Genomic DNA, 15,162 nt, shown 5'->3' with positions numbered 1-15,162 from the left:
TAATGTGGAAGGACCATGACAGGTCCTGAGGGATGTGGACACCCAGGTACCGGAAACTGTCCACTCTCTCCACTGGCATGCCATTGATTCAATTCAATTCAATTCAATTTTATTTATATAGCACCAAATCACAACAACAGTCGCCTCAAGGCGCTTTATATTGTAAGGTAGACCCTACAATAATACATTTAAAGAAAAACCCAACAATCAAATGACCCCCTATGAGCAAGCACTTTGGTGACAGTGGGAAGGAAAAACTCCCTTTCAACAGGAAGAAACCTCCGGTAGAACCAGGCTCAGGGAGGGGCGGCCATCTGCTGCGACCGGTTGGGGTGAGAGAAGGAAGACAAGATGAAAGACATGCTGTGGAAGAGAGACAGAGATTAATAACAAGTACGATTCAATGCAAAGAGGTCTATTAACACATAGTGAGTGGAAAAGGTGACTGAAAAGGAAAAACTCAATGCATCATGGGAGTCCCCCAGCAGCCTATGCCTATTGCAGCATAACTAAGGGAGGATTCAGGGTCACCTGGTCCAGCCTTAACGATATGCTTTAGCAAAAAGGAAAGTTTTAAGCCAAAGCCTAATCTTAAAAGTAGAGATAGTGTCTGTCTCCCGAATCCAAACTGGAAGCTGGTTCCACGGAAGAGGGGCCTGGTCAGCGCAGGCTCTCAGGACCTGACCAGGGATTGCATCTGATCCTGCTGCCTTCCTGGTGTTCGCCCTCCTGAAAGATTTCCTCACGGCATGCTCTGTGATGATTAAGGCGTTGTCTTCACTGGCGCACCCCGTGTGCACACAGCCGTTTGTTGTTTTAATTGCTGCAGCGTCGAAGTGAGCATAAAACATGTTCAGCTCAACATCCAGTGAAGCGTCGGCATTCATCATTGAAGAAGCTGGTTGTTTGTAGCCCGTTATTGTCCACACTGCCTTCCACAGGTTCCTAGAGTAGCACTGTTGTAGCTGTGACTCTAGTGTTTCCCTGTAGCTCCCTCTAGTGTTGTTTGAAGTTTTTGTTCTGTGGCTGTATTTTTGGTATTGGCCTTCTCACCCATTTGTTGAAATTACACACATACACATAAGCAACATATGATACTTTTACTAAAAAAAATGCCGTTATTTGTATATATATATATATAGATATAGATATAGCACTTTATTGACATTACACACAGGGAAAATCCCTTTTCTACTATGATGGCTCATATTTGTCAGATTGAAATTGGTATGAATAATTCTAAATAAATGTCTGTTGGCATTAATGCTATTTGAATTAAGTCCACTTTGACAGCCGTGGTTTATTTTGGTTGTGTTGGTAAAATGCAGTGTTTTGATTTCTTTAGTCTCAATCAAACATCCCAACATTAGAGAAGAATGGACAAACAGAAAATTATGATGGAATTCTGTCTGCTCTTTGCAGGTAACATCACTGGTCAGCTATTTATTTCCAGTCTCTTTATGCTTAATGTGTATAATTACATAATTTCCTTGTTATTTTCAAAATTCTCTTTCAGCCATCTGTAGCTCCGTGTCCAGTGATGAATGGAAGGCCAATGTTGTAAAAAGCATTGACGCTCTGGTTACATCCTGTGTTGTGGTACCATGTTCATTCTCCTATACTGGAGGAAACCTGCCCTCCTCGAAACTCAGAGGAATCTGGCATGAAAAAGATGGCACAAAAAAAATCATCTATCATGAGGATCCTACACAGATTAAGGACAACTTTAAGGACCGAACAAAGCTGGTGGGAGAGCTGGGCCAGAACAACTGCACCTTAGAAATAACTGAAGTTAAAGATCATGACAACGGTCCTTTCTGTTTCCGGGTTGAACTAGTGCGAAGAGAAAACAATGACCCCACCAAGGACATGTTCTCCTTTGTTGAAGACTGCGTCGAGTTGAAAATGCTCAGTATGTCACCAACTTTCTATGACTTCAAACATCTATACCAATTTTCTATTAAATCACTTTGCCTCTTACTTTATGTCTGTCTTTTTCATTTTCAGCTCAGCCTCCAAAGCCTGCAGTGATTAATCTAAAGACAGCCACTCAAGGAGAGCCCTACACTGTCACCTGTTCAGTCATCCACACCTGCCCCAGTAATGTTCCTAAACTCACATGGAATCTGGATAGTACAAAGGTCATTGTGCATCATAAAGATATTAAACACGGAAACTGGGAGACACAGTCCATCCTGACATTTATTCCTGAGGAGAAGGATGACAACAGCGAGATAACCTGCACTGCTGAATTTAATGGAGGCCTGAAATCATCTGAAAATTTCACACTCCGTGTAAAACGTGAGATATTTTTAATTAGTTGTTGAATTTTGTAATGTTGAATAGAAGTTATACTCTGCTTTAAAAATAAAACTAGGTTTAGTCTCATTTCTACCTTTGCAACAAAAACCAAGAAGGACACTAACACGACTTCTATTTTTTTCAGGTGTAGAGAACTATAATCACATCATCATTCCCTCTGTGGTGGGGATTGGTAGCACTGTGGCCTTCGTACTCGTCTGCATTTTCATGACTAAAAAATATAAGTGAGTAATACAATGTCACCGATCTTAACTGACAGCAAATATCTGATAGGCAAAAACACCTTGAGGAAAGAATTAGTATTTTATATTTATAAGGCATGTCTTCAATTTAAATTTAAAGAACATTTAGGAATGTAACTTTTTTGTGCACAGCATCTTAATAAACTTTTTTTTTCTATCTGTTCAAGGAAACGTATTGAAGAGCTTCAAAGTCGAGATGGCAGGTAAAAAAACAACACAGTGATTTTAAATGATTTCAGATGTATTCTTTCATTATCATAATGTAGTTTTCCCCAATTTTTAGCATGTGGAATCGGCTGTCAAGGATGTCTCACAGGTGAGAAAACAGTATTTGTGTGTTTGTTTTTTTCACTTTCTCATCTTAGAGAGATCAAATAGAGGAAAAAAACAGCTACCCTTACCCCCCACTGCTGTTTTTGTTTTGAGGCTTAATGCGTCTTTCATTTTTGTTGTACAAAATCACATTTGGTTAGTTCATTTGTACGTTACAAAGAGAAACACACAAGTGCCACATTCGTGAGTAAGTCATCCTCTTAAGACCCAAAGATTCATTTTGTCATCTGTGGAGGACATGAGCCTTAGACCTCTATGTTACAGATATTATGATTCTGTTGGTAAAAATAAGTCAAAAAGATTTTAATTAAAATTATGGAAGGGGAGTCAAACTTGGAGCTTTAATGAAATGAGGCAGAGGAAGGCCAAACATTAGAGCAGGAAAGTGAAAGCTCTGAGACATATTAGGTTTTGTTTAGGGACAATATAATTACACCCAGGATCCATAATAAAAAATATGGTTTAATGTAGACCTCTGAATGCAAATCCACACATTATATCCCTCCTAAGACCATGGAAAGTTGACTCCCTTCATGGACAGGCATTCTCTGTGGCAGCTGAGAAATAAAATCCCACCACTGCAGAGCCCTAGCTTACATAATACTTCTTATCAATAATGGACATCAGGTGTCATCATTTTGTCCCTCCTTAGCTATCTGAGCTTTTATCTTTTTGCTCTGCTATTTGTCCTTCCACCACCTCATCTGGATGACTAGGATGACTCCCCTTCTGCCTCACTCAGCCCTCTGTCACATCATCCATGGTCATTGTTATTGCCACGGGTGACATGACCTAACAACCCAGGTTGAGGTTAGTGTTTGGCATGCAGAATGAAGTTTATGTCCACTACAAGGAACAGAAGAAAAAGAAAAATCATAATTTTCAAGAAAAAAAAACACGCAGCCATACCAAGTTTCTTTCAACCACAATATTTAAATTATCAAAAAAAAAATTAAATATCAAAGTATTTTTTCTGGGTCTCAAGAGAATAACACACATAAACTTCTATGAAACATGTATATATCTAAAAAAACATATTTCTTTTTCATGTGGTATTGTAACTGTTAACTGAATTAATGAATAATATAATTTGTGAACTCTCCAGGATTCGTTCTGGAGCAGGACCATCTCGTTCGGATCAAAGGCAAGAGTAATTCTAATGAACTTTTGTTCTCTGAATGCAATAGATAATTTTAGCGTCTAGTTCTGTACAACCCCTTCTACAGTTCTGTAAAATGCTGCAGATGTTTGGCCTCACTGTAATTTGCATTCCTGTGCAGAAGTCCGAAGCCTTTTCTCGTTTTTGATCAAATCTACACTTCTATTTATGTGTCTTAAAACATATGCCTGTTTCTCTTCCTCTTTTTTGTGTAGAAGGTCTATTTGGAGCAGATTTTCGAGGTAGGGTGTGAAAAAAACATTTATATTGGCCAGCCTTGCCAGCTTCCACTAAATGGATTGACAGTTCTTTTAAAGTGGTGTTTATGCAATTTACATATACATTTTATATATATATATATATATTATTTATTTATTTATTTTTTAACAGAAGGCCTAAAGGTGACATGATAGATTTTGGTCATAGGTAAATATGCTAAATGTTTTGGGGGTTTTTTTAAGAATTTGTCAATTGTTTTTGTCTTTCTGATGATCTAATGAGATAATATTTGTTGTGCAGTCCAAACAATGTGAATTCGAAATCCTGTGATAACCAGAAAGTCACAAAACCTCCTTTCCCATCTCCCAAAAGGTACTCATCTTACTCACCGTGAATTAATTTATGTGGTAAACTGTAGACATTCATTTGCATTGTTCTAATGTTATTTTTCCTATGTCTCCTTTTATTGCTGCTGTTGCTAATGGATCTTAGCCAGCCCAAATCTTACAATTACAAACAGGTATTGTTAATTTGCCATCAATATGTTCCTCATAATTAAGTTCACTGATGCTAAACTATCAATATCTGTGACACTAACAACCTTCATCTCTCACAGGACCCTGATGAAGGTGATGACAACATTAATACCGCAGACCTCAACATCTATGGAAACAACTGAAAAACAATCAAAAAAAGAAAAAAGTCAGCAATTAATGTTCTAAATAATAAATTTAAATAATTATAAAACAAATCTATGTGCACTCTTTATGATCACTTATGCTGAGTTTTCATGCCAGTTCCTTGTGTTGATGTCTTCTCTCTATTAATTAATATAATCCTGTAATTTATGTCGTGTGGTGTGACAAATGCTTGTATCCGTAATTCTGCAAAATAGTATTTGTAAAAATGTTACTCATTTTTGGCTGAATAAATCAACTTTAAACTTTTTTTTAACTGACTTGAATGCTGTATTGTTTGGCACCAGGGTTTGAGGGAGGCCCTTTTGAAATCATCACTGCTTTTACATATATGATGGGTGACTGTAGCTCAGGTGGTAGAGCAGGTCAGCTACTAACTGGAAAGTTGGTGGTTCGATTCCAGTCTGCATGCCAAATATCCTTGGGCAAGATACTAACCCCATGTTGCCCTCTGATGCAACATGGGGTTAGTACTGTACTTTGTCTATACATATAATGTACCCCCAGTTACATATATAAAATGTGGGAAAGCAGATAATGCATATATATTTATGTATATAAACTGTCTTAGGAAGTTTCTGTAATTAGAAATGTTTTTTATAAACTCAGCCCACCTGCCTTTTTACACATTGTCACCACAAGTTACTACTTTATTATATAATCTCTAAACATTTTGCATCTTGTACCACTCTAACATTGTTGAGTCTTTTGCCAGTATTTTTTTTTCCATGAGTAATTAACTAAGTAATTAATATTTAAATCACTAAGTAAAATTTAACATTATTGATGATCTCTGAATGTCTTTTTTTCGGCTTGAAAACCTGTTCTGGTTGAATAGTCTTTCAGTAAGAAAATGGGTTGGGTGCTGACTATATCCATAATGCTTTCCAAGTATCACCCTCTTAAAACCTATTAAAAGTTAAAACTTGGTTTTAGTGACCCTGGAATACAAACAAAAAGTCTGTAACAGTGCCATTCATATATTACTCGAAGACACCACTGTACCCCGATGCTTCAAACAGTAGTAGGGATGGGGCCATAATATAATAGCTCTTGATTCCTTAATACAGTTGCATAATATTATTATTATATATTATATATTTAATTTTTGGCAAAATCAAGTCATTGTCAAGATCAAAGTCACACCAAACGTAAAAATCAGTAAAGCCCTTCTAGACCTTGCAATATCTTATGGAGTGTCTTCAAATATAACAAGAAATACTAGGCCTAGGGGGTCATGAGTACCTGCGTTAGCTAAGCATTTGATTTTGATCTTGCCCAAGGTCAAAGGTGACCTTGAAAAAAAAATTCAAGAAACCATATCAAGAACATGGAGATAGCTGCACCACACATGTCTTATTTAACCAAACACAGAAAGAATAAATAAACGAAGACAGTTTTTGTTTATGTAACACACTTCTAATATTTTGGGTTAAATATCACAAGGGTGTCCCCAGCGGCGACCTGGCAGCTTCAAAGCAGATCACAGTAATAATGAAAGATAGACAAAGGACAGGTGGATGACCAGACAGGCAGGCCGACAGAGATTTTTCAACTCACTCCCAAAATACTAACGTCACAAAATGCATCTTTTTATGCTGATCTTTGGGACTGTGTTCTTCCCTAAAGGCAAGTCTTTGTTTCACTTATCTCATCTTTAACTTTTGCAAGAATCACAATAAGTATTGTGATTCTTACCTGCGCATTTTCCTATTTAAATGCTTTTTCAGCATGTTACTATATTCCAATAAAAGTTTTTCAACAGCTTATATAGTATTTACATTTTTATTTTTCTGCTAATCATCTTTATTCTGACCTGCAGCATGTGCACAGATATTTAAGTGTCATTTTTCAAAGTATGTTAAAACAAACATGCTTTTTATGCCAAATATACCCTATAACTCTTTTCAGAGTTAATGGTTTAGAATGTGTCCATGCTATGTAGACAAGAAAAAAAATATTTAATTGATTTACATCTTTTCATGTTCTTTTCGTGTTTCTGTTTCATGTTTTATGTTCTTCCAGCCTGCACACTGGTATGTTATGAGTGTATACCAGGGAACACTGACAGCTTGTCTTCTCCAAATGGGACAAAGTGTCTCAGATGTGACAAACAAGACTGCTTCAAAACTGTAAAGTGCAATGAAAATGAGAACTACTGCTTCTATGGAAAAGGTAACAGACCTTCAGCATTCAGTGTCTACGTGTTTGTGCTTCCTGTGCTCTGAAGTGCTCTCTGATTTGTCTGTTATAAATGTTTTCATTTCTTCAGTGAATGCACTTGGGGCAAAGGCATTTGGAAAAGGCTGCGCCACCAAGGATCAGTGTTCGAACAGGCAAACGATACAGATCCCAAATTTCTTTGGGGATTACATTAGCTGCTGCCTGGGTGACGTCTGCAACAGTACCAGCAGTCCACATGCCTCCCTCCTGCTCTTGGTTTTACAGCTGATTTCTTGGATCTTTTCCCCTTAGCTGGACACTACTAAACAGTTTTTCCTCATCTACACAGGGCTTCCTCCCATTTCCCCAGAGCCCAGAGAAAATATGATGTTTCATGACCAAAACATTAAATATTTTTTTCACTTTGTGGACATAGATCAGCTCAGAGTTTGTCAAGAAGTATTTACAGTACACAGCAATTTATATGTATTCATATTTACAGAAAAGCCTTGAGAAAATGTTTTCACACGACTTTTCATTTTTCATCTATTGTGTTGTAGATTTGCTTCTGTGAATAGGATCATTGTCCTGTTGCACAACCCAGTTTTAGCCAAGCTTTAGCTGGCAAACAGATGAAATCATGCTTGACTCTAGAATACTTTGGTATACAGAGGAATTCATGGTGGACTTAATGCCCAGGCCCTGTGGCAGCAAAACTAACCTAAATCATCACCTGTCCATCACCATGCTTGACAGATGGGATGCGATGTTTGTGCTGATATGTTGTGTGCTGTATTCTGCCAAACATGGTGCAGTGCATTATGGTCAAACATCTCCACCCTGGCCTCATCTGTTAACAAAAATTAAAAACAGAAGTCTTGTGGTTTATTCAGCAACCTAACAACTCTAAACCATGCTGCAATGTTCTTTTTAGAGAGACATTTTTTCCTGTTAATTTTTCTAAACAAGACATCACATTTAATATCCTGAGGCCTGTAGAGTGTGAAATGAAGCATAAATTTTGAGTTTTGCGATTGCTCTGAGCAATTCATGGTATGACCTCAGGCTGAATTTGCTAGGATGTTCACTCCTGACATTGTCTTAGCAAATACTTTAACGGCTCAGACAAACAACACAGTTGCAGAGCACATGTGCCGATGATTAGTTAATCACGTGCTTTTGATTAGCAACACTATGCTGTTACCTTTTCTTTTCCTATGAAAGTAAGGGTGTATTTAATTTTAATTTTTTAGAGGATTGTATAAAGGTCTATGAAAATCATAGCCGGACTGGCATTCGGGCTGATGGTGATTTTTCGTTTTTATGGGCCGATGGGTTTTTTTTGTTTTTGTTTTTTCTTATTTTGTAATGGTATAAACAATGAAAGGTGGTGTATTGGCCAGATACTGGCTGATGTGTAAAAATAACTCAGTTGTTTGGTGGTGGATATGGCAGAGCTTCCACGGAGGCCAGCAGGTGGATGAGGGAAGGGGAGGCAGGAGGAGGAGAGACCCGAGGCGGCCGCCAGTCCGAGTGTCAGGTGAACTGAACTTCAGGTGAGAAGTTATGACCTGCAGTCTATCTGGGTCAGATATAAACCAAGTTTAGGGGTAGTTTATTTTCGCTGTGCTGACTTTTTACAGTCAGTTACAAAAACTCGTACTGCGTGCTAGCTAGCACGACGGAGTTTCTATACAGCTGGGTGGATGCTATGATGTTACTGATAGTGAACTTTATTTCATTCATAAGCGTTAGTAGAGTTGCCAACCATCCCATAAAAAACGGAATTGTCCCGTATTCAGAGAAAATATTACGCGTTTCGTATTGAGCCGCAAAGGAACACAGTTTGTCCCGTACTTCAGCTTGAATGAAAAAAGACACAAAGCTGGAGTTATTCTGCGTCTTTACGCTGCACAGCTGTTTCGTCTTCTCTCATTCTCCCCCCTCTCTCTCCTGTTGCTACTTTAATCATGAAACTGATCAAAGATCAGCTGATCGGCTTTTCTCTCTTGTTTATCTTGCACTTTGCGCCAGAAAGAGGAAACTAGTGGATGTCGCGCTAAACAACAGCAGCACGTTTAAGCTTGATGAGCTGTTGTTAGAATTTATTTAATATTAATTTCTAGTATCAGCTGATGTTTGCTGGAGCCACAGCTGTAAAAGCTGCCGGTCATGATATGGGTTTGTATATCTGGTGAGAGGGAAACATGCAGATGAAACCAGGAGATGTCCTTACTGAATCATCAGAGCTGAACAGGTGATGGAGAAACAGGTTTACCTTTTAGGTGACATGAATGAGTTGAAGGGAAGTTATGAACTGTTTCTGAGAAACAAATAACACCAGGATGCTTTTCTACGTAGCTGACAGAGAGTAACTGTGCAGGGTTAGCAAAGTTTTGCCAGGGGGCCAGGTAGGGCATTAACAGGGAAAAGGAAGCACAAAGAAATACTTTTCTTTCTTATTTTCATTTCAAATGTCTCACTTTTAATAAATAATTATTTGAATCTTATAGCCAAAGTTTTTATCTGATGTAAAATGTATAGAAATCATACATATATCAACAAGACAGTGTACATCACTGTCACAACAGCATTTGTTTTCATTCAAAGGCTTTATGGCTTTTCCTATAATACCTGGTGGGCTGGTCTCTAGTCAAAATGCCCGGGCTGATTTTTTGTCCCAGTCCAGACCTGATGAAAATTCTCTTTTCCCAGTGACTGAACAGGCATAGAATAAATGATAGGTACGCTACTATCTATGACAACCCCCAGAGCTCTCTTCCTCTCTCTCTCACTCACACACACACACACACACACACACACACACACACACACACACACACACAAATTGTTTTCATATCTTAGAGAGGACATCTCATTAACATAATGCTTTCCCAACCTGTTTACCCTAACCCTAACCATCAAAAATGAATGCTTAATCCTAATCCTCGGCCTAAACCAAACCATAACCTAATTGCACGGGTGCACATAAGTGGTCCGCAGGTGCGCATTCACTGTCAAAATGAAAGACGCGCACCAGATAAGAAGTTGCAACGCGCGTTTGCATACATAAGATTTTCTGGAGGAGGACAGACATTTAGAACTCTTAAAGATGTCGAAGAAGCAAACTCCTTTGAGCAATTACTTTGGTGTTCCTCCACCTCCAAAGAAATGTCAGATGGAGTCCGAACCGCAAAAGAAGCGCGGTTCGGACTCCGAACCGCGCTCGGTGGTTGCAGTGGTTGCAGGAGGTGAGCTGGCTTCAAACAAATGATGAACGCACAGAGATGTGGTGCAGAATATGCCGTGAAAATCCCACTCTAGCGGACAAAAACAGTGCCTTTTATATGTACGCAAGCACGCGTTGCAACTTCTTATCTGGTGTGCATCTTTTATTTTGACAGCGAATGCACACCTGCAGACCAATTATGTGCACCCCTGCTAATTGTAACCATGACACTAAAACCACATTTTGACCTTCAAAAATGCCTTCAAACTCGTGGGGACAGGCATTTTGTCCCTATGAGTGACTGTTGGTCCCCACAAGTATAGTAGCATGCCAATTTTCTGTCCTCACAAAGATGTCTAAACATGCACACACATCAACAAACACAGTAACAATAATATGATTTTGCTTTACACACAAATGCAACAACCCTAAGGCTGATTACATTTGTTTTTATTAATAAATGTTTCCCTAAAAAAAAAAAAGCCATATTACTGGTCCAGCTGATTTAGGATCAAATTGAGCCACATGTTTCCCATGAACGAAAGTAAATTTGACAGTCTTGCCTGTATTAATGTTATGTCTGCAATATTTCTCTTTTTCAAATTGTCTGTAAGACAGTAGCCGAATACTCTGAGTAATTTCATACAGATATTCCAGAATACAAACAACTAAAGTACAAAAAAGCAAACTTTATATTTTATAGGTCTACAAACTCAAGCATATGACTGCATGGCACGTATAACATGTAAAGACGCATTTTTAAATAATATGTGAATGAAGTTTAAACAAAGCTGAAAGTTAAATCAACAAGACATTAGATTTTACCATAACTTCTTTCTGAGCCTCTAATTATTACATTGCTCAAATTTTTAACAGCTCCTCACAACCTTTCCGTATTTGTTCAAGCCATATAAAAAAGTAACATTAAGCCTTCTTTCATTGGTGTCTTTTTTGCATGAAATTAAGTCACAAAATGAAGTTTATACATGCACCAAAGAACTGTATTGCATCTCTCAATGTGCAGTAGTAACAGAAAATACAGGTGGAGACTTTATACCATCGTCCCCTATACACAAAATACTTGACCTTTAAAGGTTGGATCAGTGTACGTTTATAACAGAAACCACCATGGTAGTATTTACAGCTGGTAGGGATGACATCATTCAAAATCCGTGACAAAGAACATGGTCATGGTAAGAAAAATGAATATGTCTCTGTGATTTCTTTGAAGAACTTAAAGGTTGCCACAGACTCAATAACTGTGCAATAAATTTGAGTAAAAATTTCTACTTTATGTCTCATATAAGAAAACAAACAAAGCCAAAGTGTATTTAGCATACGTTTGTCTTTCCACAGGAACAATTCAAGCTCCTTGCAGCAGTGTTGGCATGCTTTTCACACTTGTAGGTCCATTATGTACGGGACATGATTTCTCATGTATTTCTAAATGCAATAATCTGTCGGACAAGTTTGATGCACGTATGCAGGGACATGTAGGAACAGGAATAAACCTTTAAGTCAAATGAAGTAAGGTTTATTTTTAAAACACGTTTAAAAGACTTCAAGTGTCGGCCAAAGTGCAGAACAAAAATAGCAAAAATTCAAAATAAAAGAAAGAATTAAATTAAATTAGATAAAAGACGACAAGACATCCACATATACACATGCATACACTTTATACAAATACCCATACAGGCATATATGATGTACACATAGATACATACATACACATACATATGCATGTATATGTATATATACCAGTAATAAAAGTTTGGACACACCTTCTCATTTAATGGTTTTTCTTGATTTTCATGACTATTTACATTGTAGATTCTCGCTGAAGGCATCAAAACTATGATTGAACACATATGGAATTATGTTGTAAATAAAAAAAATTGAAATAACTCAAAACATGTATTATATATGAAATTCTTCAAAATAGCCCACCTTTGCTTTGATTACTGCTTTGCACATTTTTGGCATTCTCTCAATGAGCTTCATGAGGTTTTCACCTGAAATGGTTTTCCAATGGTCTTGAAAGAGTTTCCAGAGATGCTGAGCACTTGTTGGCCCTTTTGCCTTCAATCTGAGGTCCATTTCATCCCAAAACATCTCAGTTGGGTTTAGGTCACATGACTGGAGGCCAAGCCATCTGGTGCAGCACTCCATCACTCTCCTTCTTGGTCCAATAGCCCTTAAAGAGCCTGGAGCTGTGTTTGGGGTCATTGTCCTGTTGAAAAATATTGATAAATACTTACATATATTCAATACTGATGTCTGCTGTGCAGGCTGATGTTTGCTGTGTAACAGCAGGATGTATAAACACTTTTTTGATTGCTTTTTAATATTTAATTTAATTCCTTTTTATTTAATAGAGAACCTGAAATATACCTGAAATATATAGAAAACTCAGCTCCAGAATGACTGATATAAGAAGAAAAAGGATTTATCCCAAAGTTGGGAAATGCTTGTGTTGCAGCACCCTCTGTCTCTGTCTTCGGGGTATCGCTTAAATATTTTGATGAAGAGACTTTTTTTTTTTTTTTGTTAAGTAAGAACCAGTTAAATGGCTCTATGTATCACGGTTTGTGGAGTGAGTGAGGTTTATTAATACTGTAGGTGAAACAAATAGAAACGTAGCGGGTATGAAACAGAACCTAAGGAAAACCTATACTGGGAAAACTAACCAAAGACAGACCTGAAACCTGGAATGGAGACGCAGGGAGACTCGGGGAAACTTCACAGGATGACGCAGGGAAATAACACAGACACAAGAGGACACACACTATAAATACACATAGAGGGAGACGCGGGATGGCAAACAGGAGGAAGACACAGCTGAACTTAACTGACCTGAAAAGACAGAGGAAGCGTAAACACACAGACATAAGAGAAGGACTTTCACCATAAAACAGGAAATGCATAGACTGAACTCAGAGGCACAATACAGACACTAAACCGAGGGAGCACAGAAACCAAACTCTAAGAACTAAAACGTCTAAACCCCAGTACACAATCAGAGCAAACTAGAACACAAGATCATGATCATAATAATAATAAAAAACAAAAACTGCTGAGTCAAAAGGCCTGGGACCGTCACACTATGTGCAATAAACGATATTATCACACAGCTGTCACATGTACCTGAGCTGATTGTCATCAGCTGTATCATTGGTGCTCCACAGGCACCACATGCTGCACATCAGGTATTTAAAAACAAACAAACAATTGAATCACGTAGAAAAAGCTGCATTTTGAGAAATACCAGTGTAGGTGTGGATGTAGCCTAAGATGGATGGATTTTCATCTAATCAGTCTGGGGATCACCTTGTTGGTGCAAAAGTACTATTTTTATGTTTGTTTGTTTTTTTTTATGTCAAATGGTGTTTTAATGCCAACTGCTGGAGATTAAACTAAATGAATGGGAACAACTTAAATGTTTGTGCCACATAAATGTTTTAACATCTTCACCTTCATCTCAAACATTTACTTTTTTCAACACTGTTTGTGGGTGGATGGTATGAGATTCCACCCACACAGAGGACAAAGGCCCCATAAAAACAAATAATGTGGAATGAACAGCTCCTTCTAGTAATATGATCACTTTTCAAAATTTAATTGAAGATTTTCTTTATACATTAACAAAAAAATTTAAAAAATTAATGGAACAATTGGATTACAGTTGTTAATTTCAGTAGTAATGCCATGTTTGACATTTTATTACCATGCTGTCTCTTTTAGCAGTGGTGTAGTGGGGAGGGAGGTGGTGCTATGCTTATTGAATACCTACTCTAAATCTGGATCAGTTGACACTAAATCCTCCTTTAGTTACATTACTGAACTGAGAGTGTCTTCACTTATTTTTTCACTCACTGTGTGCTTACACACCATTCTGCATTTAATCATTAGTTATTCATATCTGGATCTCTTCTACAGAGTGTTTTTTTTGTTGTCTTCCTCCCTTCACCCCCAGTCAGTGGTGGCAGATGGCTGCCCTTCCCTGAGCCTGGTTCTGCTGGAAGTTTCTTCCTGTTTAAAGGTTTTTTGTGCCCATTGTTGCCAAGTTGCTTACTCCTTAAGTAAACTGCAAAAAGTTAAAAAAAAAAAAAACTGTGAAAAAACTCATGTGTCAAGAAAGGTTATGAAACTTCACACCTCACAATATTAAGTTACACTTGTCATTGTGATAAGTATGACTTAGCTGTATGAACCTTCTCATTTAGTAGTCCAAATTTTAGAAGAATTAGAGAATCATCTTATAATTATTCAAGGATGTGGCCCATTTTGTCTCTAATGCAGTTCTTGGAACTGAGTTTTATTCGCTTTTGTGCGTTTCCATGCGCGTGTGTGTGTGTGTCGTTGAGTGTGGACTAGGGGTTTATTTAATGTTTTTTTAGGGTAAGAATAGGAAAGTTAATGTTAATTATACATGTCTACCTCTCTCTCTCTCTCTCTCTCTCTCTCCCTCTCTCTCTCTCTCTCTATATATACATATATATGGACTGAAAGACAGCACAGAGGCACTAATCATGGCAGCACAGGAACAAGCTCTGAGCACAAGATCCATAGAGGCTGGGGTCTATCACACCAGGCAAGACCCCAGGTGCAGGCTGTGTAAAGATGCCCCTGAGACAATCCAGCACATAACAGCAGGGTGCAAGATGCTAGCAGGCAGGGCATGCATGGAACGCCATAACCAAGTGGCCGGAACAGTATACAGAAACATCTGTGCCGAATATGGCCTGGAAGTTCCAAGGTCAAAATGGGAGACGCCCCCAAGGGTGGTGGAGAATGACC

At 38.0% G+C, this 15,162-nt stretch overlaps 1 protein-coding gene across 2 annotated transcripts in view; it reads left to right on the top strand.

The window, feature by feature from the left end:
• The window catches only part of LOC100691433 (myelin-associated glycoprotein), a 28,961-nt gene extending 23,797 nt beyond the window's left edge, over positions 1–5,164 (top strand). For both annotated transcript variants that reach the window (XM_025904402.1, XM_013267756.3), the window contains exons 2-13: positions 1,346–1,422; positions 1,517–1,912; positions 2,008–2,301; positions 2,447–2,546; positions 2,732–2,767; positions 2,848–2,880; positions 4,003–4,041; positions 4,272–4,298; positions 4,447–4,482; positions 4,576–4,647; positions 4,768–4,795; positions 4,892–5,164. In XM_025904402.1, the coding sequence (XP_025760187.1) occupies positions 1,377–1,422; positions 1,517–1,912; positions 2,008–2,301; positions 2,447–2,546; positions 2,732–2,767; positions 2,848–2,880; positions 4,003–4,041; positions 4,272–4,298; positions 4,447–4,482; positions 4,576–4,647; positions 4,768–4,795; positions 4,892–4,954 (1,170 nt within the window). In that variant the 5' untranslated portion in view covers positions 1,346–1,376 and the 3' untranslated portion in view covers positions 4,955–5,164. The remainder of the gene's footprint in view (positions 1–1,345; positions 1,423–1,516; positions 1,913–2,007; positions 2,302–2,446; positions 2,547–2,731; positions 2,768–2,847; positions 2,881–4,002; positions 4,042–4,271; positions 4,299–4,446; positions 4,483–4,575; positions 4,648–4,767; positions 4,796–4,891) is intronic.
• Positions 5,165–15,162: the final 9,998 nt, after the last annotated feature.

The sequence above is a fragment of the Oreochromis niloticus genome, unplaced genomic scaffold, assembly GCF_001858045.2.
Source record: "Oreochromis niloticus isolate F11D_XX unplaced genomic scaffold, O_niloticus_UMD_NMBU tig00001461_pilon, whole genome shotgun sequence".
Classification (NCBI taxonomy): Eukaryota; Metazoa; Chordata; class Actinopteri; order Cichliformes; family Cichlidae; genus Oreochromis; species Oreochromis niloticus.
The sequence above is the reverse complement of the archived record's forward strand: the minus strand, read 5'-3'. Positions and strand labels throughout refer to the sequence as shown.